General features: G+C 46.9%; 1 protein-coding gene across 2 annotated transcripts in view; it reads left to right on the top strand.

Annotated features, from left to right (window-relative positions):
* Peli2 (pellino E3 ubiquitin protein ligase family member 2) overlaps positions 1 to 16,052 on the top strand; it is a 148,117-nt gene that overhangs the window by 79,736 nt on the left and 52,329 nt on the right. The window contains exon 3 of one of the 2 annotated variants that reach the window (XM_041634088.1): positions 15,129 to 15,194. The exons of the other annotated variant lie outside the window; for it this stretch is intronic. Coding sequence (XP_041490022.1) covers positions 15,129 to 15,194 — 66 coding nt within the window. The remainder of the gene's footprint in view (positions 1 to 15,128; positions 15,195 to 16,052) is intronic. 2 annotated transcript variants of the gene reach the window in all.

Raw genomic sequence — 16,052 nt, forward strand, 5'->3', positions numbered from 1 at the left:
ATCTGTGTCTGTCAACATTTCAAAATTGCTTGACTCAGTGAATTGAATGTCCCAAATGATCAACACAAGATGTTACAGGATCATGGTTTAGTTTTTTGTTGTTGTTGTTGTTGCTGTTGCTGAGATTAACAACAAAAAAACAAACAATGGCAGCAAAAAACCCTGATAAAAGCAATTCTGAAGAGAAGGGTTGATTTATGTACAGTCAGGTTACAGTCTGTCACTTCAGGGAAGGCAAGCCGGGCACCTGAAGCTGCGCTCACGTCTCTTCTACAGTCAGAAGCAGAGAGAAAGGAATGTGTGCCCTCTGAGTTTAGAGCCCAAACTCAGGCCCTGCTTCCACCATCAGTGGAAGGGGCTTGGCACATCAATTCATGTAATCAGGACAGTCCTTCAAAGACATCCCCATAGGGCAAGCTGGTCTAGACAACCTCTCACTGAGATTTTCTTTCTAGGTGGTTCTATATTGTGTCAAATTGACACTTAAACTAATCACTGCACAGGCATAGTTAAAAGATAACACAGTGTATCAGTTAGACCGGTGGGTTTTAGTGTGACCAAGAAGAGCATTGGATTTTGTTTCAGATCTCACATTACACCTAACCTCTAGGAAATGACCCCTTCTCGAATTCGAGGAAGTTATTGTATAGATGTCTGCGGTTAGCTGCAGTGCTGTGAAAGCAGCTGCCCACCTCCCAGCCACGCATCCAAGTGAGGCTGCATTTCCTTCATAGACTTCGACCAGATCAGTGCCCAGCCAGGCATGCAGATTTGCAAAATATAAAGCAGTGGCATGCTTCCCAGTACATTACACGTTCATATTGTGAAATACAGGATTTTGTTCATAAAGTGTTTTGTAGTGATGTCATTTTAAAGTGAACTAGTGTTATTTAATTTTTTTAACTTCAACATATGATAAGGTAAACATTTGCAGACAGAACACATAAAAAAGCCTTTTGAAATAGAGTGTAGAGGGGGGAGAGGGGGGGCTTTGAGATACTGTTTCAGACCTAAGGATCTGAATATGTAAAATGGAAAGGGTTCAATACCAGGAATTGGATGCCTGCCAGAGCATTTGAGAAGCTGGAGGGGAACAGACCAGGGTAAGCCCTCGCTAACTCAGCCTGTGCACTGGCTTCGAGTTGCTCAGGAGGTTGCTGCAGTAAGTCAGGAGCTGCATGAGAGGAGGTGAGAGATGGGGCAGCTGAGTGAAGTATACAACTGAAGATTAGACCCTGGGTCTGGAGAAATGAAACAAGAGGGTCTCGACTGGGGAAGTTTCAATTTGGGCAGTAGATTAGGTATTTTCATATTAATGTTGAATTTCTGTGCTCTTGTTTCTGTTTTTATTGGGTTGATTTGTTTGAGAGGGGGTTTTGATTTTTAGACTCGTCTGACCTCAGACTTGAGATCCTTCTGCATCAGCCTTCCTAATGCTAGGATTATAGTGTCCACCATCAGACCAAGACTAATAATGGGGTAATTATTTTTATTCTTAGAAGCAGCCATCAGTATTTAGGAGTAAAATGTCACACCACCAGAAAAGAAAAGATGAGCATATACAAAGTGAGAAGATCTGATGAGATGTTCAGTTGGTAAATCGAGCTAAGGGTCCACCAGATTCATGGTGGTGTTCTTAAAATCTTGTGGTCCCAGGTTCTTAAAATGAATGTCTGGCAGACACATAATACCAGGGTGAAAACAAATGAATCAAAAGTTTGGAAAATAGAAATTGAAATACTTTGTGGAATGGAGAGGGGTAGAGAATAGAATGGAAAACGAAGTAATGTATTAAACATTCCTTGATGACTTTCAGCCACACTCTTGGGCTAGTGCATCTCAACCTCACAGAGCACAGAGGCCCACATCCTGCCATGTGGAGACCGTGAGACACTGAGTGCTCAGCGCTGAGCCGCACATCTGTATCGTGCCCCTTCTTCCCAAGATCTGGGGGCTGTTTCAGAGGGAGGAGCCTGAGAACAGTGAGCTAGAGAGAGCGAATGGCTCCAAAGAAACTGTTTTCCTGACAAAGCAGGGTAGTTGAACCTAGGGGCTCACAGAGATTGTGACAGCAGGCACAGGACCTGTGGAAGGCTGAGAACTGTCAGTCACTGATGACTGCAGGAGAGGAGAGCTGGCTTTCTTTAGGGTGTGGCCCCAGGCAGGGGGAACATGCTCCATTGATGGTCACACACCCAAAAAGTTTATGGAAGTGCTATTTTTGTTTGTTTTTGTGTTTGTTTTTGCTTTTTTAGACAGGATTTCTCTGTGTAACCATGGATGTCTTGGAACTCACTCTGTAGATCAGGCTGGCCTGGCTGCCTCTGCCTCCCAAGTGCTGGGATTAAAGGCATGTGCCACCACAGCCTGGCTTGGACAGATCTTTTAACAACAGAAAAATAAATAAATAAAAGACGAAGACATAAAGCTGAGTAAACATGGAATGGGGAATGGATCTGAGAAGATCTGGGGAAGAGAAGTGAATATTATGGAAATATGTTCTATGGAATTCTGAATGAATTAAAATAACTTTCATTACAAATGAAGTGATAGAAAAGAGAAAAAAATAACACTGTCAGGAAAATGTGAGTCTAAGGGCAAACTGGAAGGAAAGGAGTTAAGTAATAATGGGATAAAATCAGATGAAGTATTGACAAACCACCAGAAATGAAAAGAACTAATCTGAAATTCAGAATGCCAAGCATAAAGGACATAGTTTCCAGAGATAACAGTCACCACACATGAAAACCCGGGAGTCAGGAAGTCTTGTCTCCAGGAACACGATTGAACAGTGTTTTTAAAACTGGGACTGAGTTCCCCTACCCCCCTCACCCCAGAAATGTATTTCCTGTCAAACTGCCCATGAATCATGGGGATAAACCAAACCTGTCTTTATACACGAGGGCATGAGAAAGTATCCCTGGCTCTTACTCTCTCCAAAGTTACTAGAAGATGGATTTTTATCCACAGGAGGAAGTAAATAGGTGTGCCTTGGGTCCAGGAACTAATCCCATGGGGCGCGGCATGGGGGGCGGGAGATTGTGATGAAAATGAGGAGAACCAGGGTAGCAGCTGGCATACTGCAGGTTAGAGCAGTTGCCTGATGTTTCGTTTGCAAGGGGGGAATTCAAAACCAAACACACCCAGCAGAATGGTGTTTTTGAACCATCTAATGACTGACCATATTGAGAGATTTATACTTTTAAAGAGAGTCAGAATTAGTTGATACAAAACAAATCGAAAGCTAGTAAAACTCCAGGGAAAATTAATAATTGAATAGGAAAATTTAATCATTATTCACCGCAGGACTTGGCTTTGAGCACCACTAATATAGTAGAAAACAAAGCCATGATGTCTCCTGACTTAGCCGGAAACTACACAGCACAAACCCATTGGAGGAGTAAAAGAAGGTAGTGTGTGTGGTGTTGGGGGCAGACACGGAGGAGGAGCAGCACATGGTCAAGCAGGGGATGCAGACGGTAAGCTGCGCTGTCTAGGAACACAGAAGTAATTAGCAGAAGCAGCAGCTGCAGGAGATAAGATTGGATTTCTCTGAGGACAAAATTGGTTTTGCAGTAAAGGTGGATCCAGCTTTTGTGTTTGACCTTTAGCCTGCGGGATAATTTGATTTTCCTAAGCTTCAAACTCTTCTAAAACTCTTGTAGCCATTTGTGATCTTTTTTTTTTTTTTTGCTTTGTTTCTGAGGTGGGGGTTTCAATATGCACCAGTGTTGACCTCCATGGCCCAAATCCTGCCTGAGCCTCCCTAGTGCTAGGATTACAACATGTACCACACCAGACATTGATGATGGCTGTCTTCCTCAATCACTCTCTACCTTATTTTTGACACAGATTTGCTCACAAAACCTGGAACTCATTGGTTGGCCTAGGCTGGGTAGCTGGATCCACCTGTTCTCACCTCCCTAGCACTGAGATCACAGGCCTGCATCTCACTGTGCCATACTCTGCTTCATGGGGCCTGGGTTCAGAGCTCATCCAGGCCCTCATGCTCATGTGGGAAGCACTTCACCAACTGAACCCCTGTCCCAGCCTCTCCCCCCTGGATCCCTTCAGTACAGCAGCTGACAAGGCCATAGTAGGGCAGTGATGGACGCTCTGGTCAGTAATGGACACTCCAGTGCCGTGTAGGGCAGCGATGGACGCTCCCAGCGTAGGCAGCGATGGATGCTCAGGTTCCGGATAGGCAGCGATGGACTCTCCCGGTGCTGGGTAGGCAGTGATGTGTGCTCCCTGTGCCTGGTAGGCCTCTGAGCAGAGGTGCTCGGCTTTGTTGTATGGTGTGTCGCTTGAGAAGCCATCTCTGGCCTTGCCACTCCTCCTCCTCCACACGAGGCTGTGCTCAGTGTCCATAGGTGCTTCTCACAAAGGCATCCCTTAGGAAGCTCTCGCCTTTTATATTGTGCATATTTTCAGGTAAAATCAATGCTGTTAGAGCAGAGAACATGCTGTCTGTATTTGCGGCTCCAATTGTAGTCCTCAGAATTGAAGTAGAAATCCTAACCACAGGGTGTAAATAGAAGAGTACATGGAAATAAGAAGACATGTGGCATATCAAAGCTAGAGAAATTTTGTTACAGTTTAAATATATATTGTTTTGTATTTATTTCCCATGGACAGGGTTGCCAGATGACTGAATTCCAAACCAGCAGTAGGAGAAAGTGTTTCTTAGTGTTTTTCATTATAGATGTAGCTTGGTTACTCCTTCTTTTTCCTGGGGTACTGGGGAATCAAATATGGATTCTTGCAAATTTTATACAGTGTCCCACTGAACTTCAAATCCACATTCCTCTTTTTTATGGGGGAGGAAAGTCCTTGCAATCCAAACTAAAATCCCTACAACCCGGCTGTCTTCTAGGAAGAGACGCGTAGGGCTGGGGATCACTAAAGTCAGAGACCTGGAGTCAGCTAGCAGGCTGGACCTCATCTGTCAGAAAGCTGAGAGCCTGGGCCAGGAGCCCTGTGTGCTTCTGTGCAGAGGGCAGCACGCTGGAGAACTAGATGGCAGTAAATATCACCAAAGAACAAGAGAAGATGGGCTGAGAAACAGGGCAGAGACACTTCTCAGGATGCTAATTTGTGTCCCGAGCCAGCTTGGGGCAGCGTCTGGAGTCTCATACTGCTTGCTCCTCAGCGGGACTGATTGGCTTGCTTTTCATAGCTGCTCTGTTGGCACTTTTATCATTTTGAAAATTGTTACTGCTCCTGTCAGGCCCAACTTGTGGGAAATTCCCGCGTCTTAGAAGTACTAACCCGGATGCCATCTGCCCCAGGCACTCTCTCTTCTATTCTTGCCCTCCCTGGCCAGTCTCCAGGTTGTACAAGACATAAGAAACAGGCCAGGTGATGGTTAGAGGTGTTAAGTACACCAGAACCCCCTAGATCTACACTGTCCTTTGCGGGAGGAGCTGCTGACCTGAGGTCACAGTCTTGGGGATGTTTTCCTCAGCACCTCACCTGCCTCCTGGAGACTGGACCATGAGGCTGCAGTCCAGGTCCATGCCCAGGGGCTGAGCACACCCACGCCCTGCTGGAAAGGGGAGGCCTGAGCCTTAACTAAGAGCGAGTCCCTGGGAGGCCTTTGGCCAGGTGCAGCAGTAGGCCGTCTTGAGAATGGAGAAGCACCCAGGCTCAGAAGGCTCCTCTTGGCTTAAACCTGCAGTATGTGTCACTTTTCGGGACCCAGGATGTCAAGTGGGTGGCAGAGGCCTCTCCCAGAACTTTAGGTTGACAATCATTGCCTTATTTTTCTAATATTTTCTGCCGGTTGTAAAGGACACACAGACATCCTTTTGTCCTTTCCTACCGTGTGCAGATGGATGGAATCCCAGTTCTGATCATAAATTACTTGTGGGTTTGGATGTTTTTTGCATCTTACACATACATTTTGCACAATAGATATCGAAGGGAACCCTGGAAGAAATTGGCTTGTTGGAAACCCAGTAAGGAGCCTATTTCCCATACAGGGCTGGAATAAGCATTGACCAGCAAAGGCATGCCCACCAGCCGGTTTAGGTCGCTTTCCAGAGGGAAATCAGGCTGGTTTGCAGAGCACAAGTAGAGAAGGGGGCAGAGGCTGACACAGGATGCAGACTGCTTGTTGTTCCTAGGAAGTTTGGTGAGTTGACAGAGGTCTGACCTCAGTGGCGGAGGTGTTTTCAGTGTGGAGGTGCTCTGATGTGTTGGGTGAGTTAGTAGTTCAGAAGCAGAGAGAGTTTGAGGGAGCTGTGATTGATGGCAAACAGGAAGCTGCCCGCCAGAAGAGCTGTGCTCTGGCTGGTTTCCTCCCGCAGGATGTGTCAGTTCTCTGAGTGACAAACTTGACCTTCTGCAGTGTTAATTTTCAGAATCGTTTACAAGGCTTGTCCTTGTGTCACTGATATAATTCAGTAAAATTCATAGATCTAAATTGGCACCCACAGGGACATCTATTTTCTGTTCCAGGCCAGGCAATTGGTCTTGAGTTCTCCTTGGGGGGGGGGGGGTGTCTGCAGCTGTGAGACGTGAAGAGAGGTGAGGATGAGGGAATGTGGAGGAGGCGAGACGATCATGAGCGGTGTGTGACCCTTGACGGGCACTAGAGGTGGGTTTGGGAAAGAAAGTGATGCCATTTGCCTCTGAATTCATTTTTGCATGCTGGATTATTTTAGTGTGAGAGAATATTGTACACAGTAGCCAAGAGTGGTAGAACTCACATTATGTTCATAGGTAGGTCATGCCTTCGTGGGAAGACTAGTCGCTGCCTTCGTAGACTAGGCTTATCTTTAGTTTCTCCTCTCCCTGGCTGTGCCCTGAGCAGCATGAGTGCTAAGCCATGGCTATCACTGCATTGTTCTCCTGGTAGGAAGGAGCTCATGTGTCCTGGGGAACTAAACTTGCTGTCAGATGCTTTTCCATGACAAGGCAGTCTTGGAGGGTTAAGTGGCTCAGTGGCCTCTGCCCTTAGAAGGTAGCTATATGGTCAATTTGTTGGGGGTATTTAATGCATCTTCATGTGTGAGATACCCATGCAGTGCAGAACACAGAAGCAGATCATGAAATACTGTGGGGAAGAGATTCTGTGACTTTCAGGATGCTTCATGGGGTGCAAGATGCTTTGGGGAAGTAAGACAGCTCTGGGCTTGGGGGTTTGAAAGCTGAGAGAGATGGCTTGAGAGACAGGCCAGCATAGTATCAGCTGGAGACCAGAGCCACAGTGGCAGGACACGTCGTGCTGGCTCGTGGTTTGCTAGAGACCAGAGCCACAGTGGCAGGAAACATCTTGCTGGCTCGTGGTTTGCTGGAGACCAGAGCCACAGTGGCAGGAAACGTCTTGCTGGCTCGTGGTTTGCTGGAGACCAGAGCCACAGTGGCAGGAAACGTCTTGCTGGCTCGTGGTTTGCTGGAGACCAGAGCCACAGTGGCAGGAAACGTCTTGCTGGCTCGTGGTTTGCTGGAGACCAGAGCCACAGTGGCAGGAAACATCGTGCTGGCTCGTGGTTTGCTGGAGACCAGAGCCACAGTGGCAGGAAACGTCGTGCTGGCTCGTGGTTTGCTGGAGACCAGAGCCACAGTGGCAGGAAACGTCATGCTGGCTTGTGGTTTGCTGTGTTTCCCTGCATTTACATGTGCATTAATAGTCACATACACAGTTAGCTGGTGATTTCAGAAGATGTTTCCGTGGTTACTACCAGCTTCATACTGAAACTTCAGAATGCCAGGGCCTGCCATTCCTGAATCAGTCCGTCACAGTCTAACTTGGCACCGTGGGTTATGTTGACTCAGATGATCAGCCCTGTGGTTGCCTGTGTCATCTCCTTAGAGCGCATTTATTCCCTAGGAAATGTACCCTGCAGGCTAAGCCCTGTTTGTGAGCACAGAGGTGTGGTGGGGAGGGAATAGGGTGGAAAAAGTGCCCTTGTAGGCTGTCGGTGGAACCACACAAGCTCACCAAAGATGATGAGGGGAGGGTTGCTGAGTGCATTAGAAGCCAGGAGACTTTGGTGATCTTTTTACATGGCTTGGGGGCTCTCCAGTAGACAGGTAGGAGACAGTCATCCTTGCTTTCTAGATTGAAGACTTACTTGGTGTGTGTATGTGAATGTGTACACGTTTATGTGTATGTGTTTGCATGATTGCTCTTGTGCCTGAAGAGGCTTGAGGTCAGTTTCAGCTGTCTCCCCCAGTCATTCTACTTTCATTTTCTGAGATGTGGGCTCCCAGTGAACCTGGAGCTTCTGAGTGGCCTAGACTAGCTGGCCAGCAAGCTCGGGGTTCTCCTGTTGGCTTCTCTAGCCCTGAGGTTGTAGATGTACATCATTTTGCCTGGCTTTTCATATGGACATGGGATCAAACCCAAGCCCTCAGTCTTATACACCAGCCATCTCCCCGTTTATAGCTTTAAAATACAACACGCATGCATGCGTGCACGCACATACAGCTAAAAGAAGTGACTGGAAAGACACAGACCAGCTGTTGGAACTTCACTTTTGATGTTATACTGTAGCATTATTTCAGCTGAACAGTATGATTAAGTAGAAGAACACAGGAGTTCAGGCTTGTATTATTTTCAAAATTAACTGAGTCTTAAGAATTAGCCTTGAAATACAGCCTAGTTTTATGAATAAAAAAACTTGAATTGAATTCACAGTTGCTTAATTCCTCCTGTCAGGTCTTGTCACCATCCCCAGAGATGTGAACTGTGGGTGCTGAAGACTCACAGGCACTGGTCAGAAGAGACACATGGTTTTGTAGTGTCATGCTGCTTTGGCTGGTAGGAGTCACGCAGCTTTGCTTGGTGGCCACGTCGCACATCCGGGCACTTAAGACTGTATGTCACATTTGTGCACGTCTTTTGTTTTTTAATTGGGACATGTAAGCCAGTACAGCTCAAGAATTTGCTTGATCTGACTTATATTCTGCAGAGATGTCATCTTTAGGTTTTCAAGGTAGTAATTAATTTTGCTTCATTGCTTCATTGTTTAATCAGCATTACAGAAAAGCAAACAAAAGTGTGCTGACGTGGCTGTTTTTATGTGCCTGTGAAGTAGTCCAGCTTGTTCTGGTTTAGATTCGCTTACGTGTGTGGGTGCTTGACTGGGGCGGGTGGAGGCTGTTCAGAGTCAGCTGCATGTGTGGTTGACATTATTCTTCTTCTTTCTTCTGCTACTTTCAAAGTGCTTGTGGAGATGTTACACTGTGTTCAGTCTTGTTCTCTGGTTTCATCTCCAGGCCATTGCAAAGGACTTTATTTATTGAGCAGTAGAAGCTAGTGTTGGTGGGTATTCAAGCCACACTATTATTTTACACACACACATATACACACATACACACACTCAGACATACTCACATATATATATATATATATATATATATATATATATACACATACACACACACACAATCACTTCATAGGCTGTTTTGTGCTGCAAATATAGTCATTCCTAAAGGCAGATGTTCATACAATTTATTTTCGTCAGGTTATAGTTCTTGATCTGGTTGTAGTGTCTGAGTGTCATGTATTTGTTGATAGCTTGTACAGTTGCATTTGTTTTAACCCAGTTCAGAGCTGAGGATGGAGCAGACCTTTGCGAGCAATGACTGTATTCAGAACATAGTTGCTGTCTAGGTTCATGTTCCTGGGCCTTGTTTTCTGGCTCCTCTAGAAAAAAAAAGAATTCGGTCTCTTTACTTACTCAGCTGACAGTTGCCTCTCAGCCCAGAGCTGCCGACAGCAAGGGCTTCCCAGAGAGGCTGATTAGCAACTTACAGTGTCTCTAAGAATAATGTTGCTTACCTATGTAATAATTTGAGAATTTAATAATTTCCAAGCATGCCCTAAATGAGTCATTCTTTTGTAGTATCTCACTTAATTCTAGACTTTTTTGCTTTTTTTCATGTAGTCATGTGGGTGGGATTGCTTGTTTGTTAAACACCATAAGAAAGTGTTTCCGAGCAGTGATTGAGTTTCACCTTCTTATGCTGTGCTGAGACTCGACACACGTGGCCTGTGAGAGTGAGGGCAGCCCTGAGTGAGAGACAGCTGAAGCTGTGAGGGAACCGGGACAGGTGAGCACAGCCCCCAAGTACCGCGGGGTCTGCAGCTCTGTCTCTCAGCCACGGTGGACACATCACAATTTTCCTTCTTGGATGACAATTGGGTGGGAACAAAGGAGAGGGTGGAAGTGTCTCATTGCCCATAGCTGTGTTGTGGAGACAGCTACCTTCACAGACAAGGGCGCCTTTGTGCTGAAGCAGTTAAGAAGGTGGTTCTGGCTGAGAGTGGGGTGTCCATCTCTCTGCCTTCCCTGAGTGGTCAGGCAGCCTTTAACATGTGCTGTATTCTGGGTTTATACAGCAGTATCTGAGATCCTGTCATTCTGTGCAGCACCAGAGGGGAACGTGCATTTCACCACAGGGAAGCAAGAGGTAGATGGAGGCAGTTTTCTCATTTTAGGGATTTTAACCTCTGGGAGACATCTGCTTCCCCCATCTGTATTCCCTGTGGCTTATTTCTCCTCAGCAGGGCTGCCTCTTCTCCCCTCTCTCACCAGCTCTCGGGGAAGACTCCTCACCAGCTAGGCACTGGATTTCCTGCTCAGCTGAACCTACTAAACCTTCCCATTGTAAAGATTTTGAAAATAAATCAAACTTTCATGAAGAAAACTGCTCAGTACTTCACGTCTAGTTAAGGGCATGGCTGGAGTTTGAACCCAAGCTGTTGACCCCATCTTCAGGGATCTAATAAACGAAGAGCCCCGTTCTGCCTTGGCAGATTAAATGTCATGCTCGGTCATCTTCTAAAACATTTTCCTTCCGAGTATGAGCTTTGTTTGTCCAACAGCTAACAACTTTTGTGTTTACAGATTTCTTTGGTGTGTGTGGGTGCTCTAGCCATTAAGTAAAACTACTCCTGTCTATGATAAATGTCACAAATTGTTTGCTTTCTCCTTTGTCTTTATACTTGTGTGGTCCTGGAGCAGATTTCTTTAAAAGGAATCAATCTCAGGGACTGGAGGAAGAGGACGATTGCTTCCTCTTACACTTGGCCAGTTCTGACATATTCAGAGGCTAACTCGCTTGTGTAAGTAAATGTTTCCTATCACATTGAAGATAATTTCTTGTTGCCTATTTTTGCCATCCCTAAGTGACCGCCTTCAATTGTGTGAGTTTCCTGGTTCTTATTTATGCTTTCTTGCACCCGCCTGGGTCAGTGAGTGGTTCCTTCTTCCGTCTCCTTTCCTAATAGCAATCAGAATTCTAGGAGGTGAAAACATTCATACAGAAGCATTTTGAGTAATCTTGTCTCTTCATTTTTCACAGTTTTTCAAAAACGTCAACCTTACTGAAGGCACACACTGTTTTCAGACCTCACAGATGCCAGTTTTCGTGGTCTGGGTCCCACCCTTTTCTGTCCTTCTGTCTGCCTTTGATAAGACAAGGTGATCCCTTTTACTTCTGAGCATCTTCTCACCCACGCCTGTCTCACCTCTCTGAGCAATGTTTCCATCAGTCTGAACGAGGTCCTAATAGTTGGCATCCCAAAGAAGTGAGGCTCAGGCTGTCGAACACTCCCACATGGCCTTGTGGCCCTCCCAGGGCACTCCTGTTTGTTTGTGGGTGGCACTTAACTGTTGATTGTTTTCCATTTCTGTTGTTAGTTTAGAAGCAGAAGGTTCTATGTAGGTTGATAAATTAGAAAGTAGCCTGACAGACATTTGCTTTATTCAGCTGAAGTCCCCCCTCCCCCTGTATGTTTATAACTTGCCATGTACACAAAGGACTGGAGGTAGCTGACATCCTTACGGAGAATTGCCTGTTGTTTCTTTAATAGATACAGACTCCTTAAAGACATTCGGGATTGAAAATCTCTTGCAGCTGAACAGATAATCTGAGTGTTGTGCTAACACTTTTTATTGCTTTATTAATGCTTGTCATGGGACTCGTATCCCAGGCAGCACAGGTAAACAATACATTAGCAGTAGACACGAAGGATTTTCCTGTCTCGCCGACATGCGCCTTATCTGTGAGCTGCAGACGTTCAGCTCGCTCCTTCCTTCTGCTCTCTTCATAAGGCGCGGAACAAGAGACACACAGTGGACGTGTCCCAGCTGCCAATGACTGTGACAGCTCTGTCGCCAGCGCCAGGGTGACTGCAGGGGCTGCACTGGGGGAAGAATGCTTTAAAACTCTGCATTTCGTAGTCAGATTAATTTCATTTGCACAACCACGCATTGGCAGGGGTGTGTTTGCCTCTCCGACACACAGATGACAGTCTGGCTGGAAGCTAGTGTTTGGGGAAAATAACTGAAAAGAAAATGATGGTTTTGAAGTAACACAGTTATAAGACACAGCATGGATCTGTATTTTTCTTCTGAAAAAATGTCAAAGTTTTCATCCTGGAAAAACACTCCAAAAGCAAGCAGTAACCTTCTTGTGTTTGAGCGTTTGTAGAGCCAAAGGATAGCACTGTCAACAGTCCTTCTACTGTGCGTGCTAAGGTTGCCAAAACCATGGAATGAAACAATCATGGTGTTTGCTACTTGGTGTTAGACTCTGTACGGATAGGCCAAACAAGGGGAGAAGGAAATTTCCCCGGGGCTGAAGAAGACAACGCAGTAGTGACCTGGAAAGCGGCCCTGTCAGTGCACAGAAAGTCACGACCTAGCCGAGGAGGTGAAAGTGGGCGCAGGATTGAGAGTAACCGGGACAGAGTAGCACCAGTGGTGCATCCTTGATGAGTATAACCCCGAATTCCAGAGAATGCAGACGGCAGTCTAGTCCTGCTTCCCTGTGGATTGCCTTTACTCCTCTGACCCTACTGCTGTGGCCTTCGCTAGTCTTTAAACCATCTGGACAGGTAGGCCCAGTCAGATGCTGTGACAGGGACAGCTGCATTTCCTAGAGATCAAATCCTTATCTCCACCCTGGCTTGCTCAGGAGAATCTAAACCTGGAGCTACTACAGGGAGCAGTGTAAAGGTACATGGGCTAAAGAATGAAGGGACAGGTTGGGGTGAGCTCCCAGCACCAGGGATGTGGGAATGTGGACAAATGGGTTCAGGCCTTCATGTGACTGCCCTGAACTTGCAGTGCTGACGGCAGAGTCCAAGGACTTTGCCTTTCACCTGCTGAAGCAAATAGACCTGAAAAGAGGTGCATGCATCCCTGCTCCAGAACACCCAGCCACTGTGTGCGTGAGCGGTCACTTTATTTCATGACGCCAGTTGCAGACACTTGTGCTTGTCAGGGCCACATTGGAAATGAGGATCTCTCCCAGATACCTTTGTCTGATGGCCAAGATATTGTGTTCTTCCAGAATCATGAGGACCAGGCTAAAACAAAGCCCTCCAGATGCCCCCACATAGACACTGTTTCAGTGAGTTCTCTCCTGTCAGTGGTCAAAGGGAAAGGTCACTGATAGAAGACTTAAGCCAGGGAAGGCAGCCAGCCAGAGACTGCAAGCCTTGCCCACCACTGGGCGCCACAACAGTGAGCAGGTGTGGTTGGAGAGATGGCAGAGAAAGAGGAGTGAAACAGCTCAGGTGCTGTGGAGGGAGGTGGAACTGGAGACACGATGGCCGTGAGGAGCAGGCTGACGTGAGAGGTCTGTGCTGCTACCTGAGGCCATGCTGATGTCTGGGCCTGTGCTGCCCCTGAGGGTCATGTCTGAGCCTGTGGTCCTGCTACATCCAGGTTCTGTGTTGATGTCTGTAGCCTGTGTTACTATCAAGGCCATGCAGTGCCTGTGGTCTGGACTACCACCTAAGGCCATGGTGATGTCTCAGGGCCAGACTGAACTGTCTCTCTACCTCCTTGCTGGTGCTGGGAGAACTGACCCCACCCCTCACTGGACCTGGAAGAGCTAACCCTACACCTCACCAGCTACAGCAGTGGGAGAGCTGGCCCTGCCCCTCACAGAGCAGGGGAGGTGTCCCCCCACTCTCCACCTAGGCCCACCCCAACATCTACCCCCATCTATGACCTAGTGGAGCACATGAAGGAATGATAATCCTGTGGAACCACAGCCACTGGATCTCCATGGCTTCTGGACAAAAGCAGGATACCCGAGAGGAGTCTCAATGAGGATCCAGTATTGATAGTGTAACAGAAGCCAGAGGCCTTGAACCAGACCAACGATTCATTGCAGTGAACATTTACAAGAAAAGCTGTTTGGGCAAAAGGGTCTGCTGCATGGCACACTGCGGCTTCCAAGGCCACTGCAGCAATTGCATAGCACACACTGCAGCTCCCAAAGCCACTGCAATAATTGCATGGTATACCATAGCTCCCAAAGCCACTGCAGTAATTGCATGGCACACAGCGGCTCCCAAGGCCACTCCAATAATTGCATGGCACACCACAGCTCCCAAGGCCACTGCAGCAATTGTATGGCACATTGCAACTCCCAAGGCCACTGCAACAATTGAATAAGTGACGGTGGGAAGGTGGGTAAGATGGAGGAGCAAAGTGGCTTTTTGTTCCTTCTTTCTTTGGGGGTGGAAGTTATAGAGTGGAGGGTGGATATGAAAAGACTGGAAAATGAATGGGATCGGGGTACATGATGTGAAATTCCCAAATAATCGATAAAAAAATTCAAGGGTAAAGGGAAGAAAACTTAAGCTCCCTGAAATTCCTGGTGAGTAAGTGACTCATTGGAGATGACTTGAGCAGTCAGAGTTTTAAAAATTGGAATAATTTTCAGTTTCTTTAAAAAAACAACAGGGTAACCTTTGTAACCTTCAGCTAACACAGTTATGGCAAGCTTACCAGCCATCTTGGTGACATGGGACAGCTGTAGCAGGGACCAGTAAGGTTAGATTCGCACCTCCCACTTGTGCAGGGGTGGGGGAGCAGAGCAGTGTGGGACCGCTTCAGTAACTCACTGTGAAGGAGATGTGCCTTCTCTGCACAGTGCCAAGGCAGTCTTGTCCTTTGTGGGGCTCAGACTGCCGCTGCACAGGTTCCCACCTCTCCACCTTTATTTTAAGTTGACTAAAGCCCTGCTCTGTTTTGTGGATGCTTTCTTCATCTGCGTTTAACCTTTATAGCAAGCTGTCCTTTTCTTTGGTCAGCATCCGTGTGACTTAGTTCAGTACATTTTGCAGCTGTGATCCATTTTTTTTTTTTCAGGTTGCAGAAGTTGTTTTCTTGGATGTAGATGAGAAGAAGCTCAGTGTCCATGAAGAAGCTACCCATGTAATTATATTGTATCTTAAATGACACATGTTTACTCTCAAAAGCGTTTTGGAAGGAGTTTGTTTTGTGGGAGGATCTGTTAGTTCACAAAGCTGCGGTAGGAGAGTAGGAAGCAGAAGTAACCCTAGTCTACACAAACTAAGAGATGTGGGCAGATTGGATGAACTGCTAGCACTTTCTCTTTGTTGCTGCTTTTTGAGACAGGCTGACCTGGGATGCCCTGTGTGGCACTTCTCATGCAAAGCAGAACAAGGTCTCCCTTTCTGGGGTAGACACAGCCTGATACCGTGACTGTGGCCTAAGGAGCCAAGAGCAGGCTGGATACGATTTTCTTGGGTATTGCAAGATGCAACCTGGTCTAGCCACATGGTCGCTGAAGTGTGTGTGTGTGGATGTGGGGAGGATGGAAAGGGAATGGTGGGAGAATCGAGATACGGATGAGAAGACGTGAATGAAGGAGCAGGCAGCAGCCCTGGGCACAGCGATGGAGCACTAGTGGGAAAACTAGTGGGAGGGACGGAGAGTAACTGCAGCTGGCCCGTGCTAACTCCTTTCCTGTTAGAGCCTGCGGCCAGAGCCTGAAGGAAAGGAGGGTTCTGCACACCGCAGGCAAGTTACACTGCTCCTACTGCCACTGCTGCTATCGAGGGCAGTTACTTTTCCTCCACCGCAGCTCTTTTAACTGGTCCTATTTCTGTGGCCGCAATGTTTGAATACAGTTGAAGATAGGGCTTGTTTGTAAGGGGTGGAGCACATTCTCAGGCAAAGGAATTAGTGACACGGGAAAGTCAACTGAATGGCTCTAGCTCCTGGATTCCCTTCCTTGGGTCACGTGGGCAGCTCTCCAAAACAACCATT

Source organism: Microtus oregoni, unplaced genomic scaffold, assembly GCF_018167655.1.
Source record: "Microtus oregoni isolate MIOR12 unplaced genomic scaffold, Mior012 000045F_ref0000178, whole genome shotgun sequence".
NCBI lineage: Eukaryota > Metazoa > Chordata > Mammalia > Rodentia > Cricetidae > Microtus > Microtus oregoni.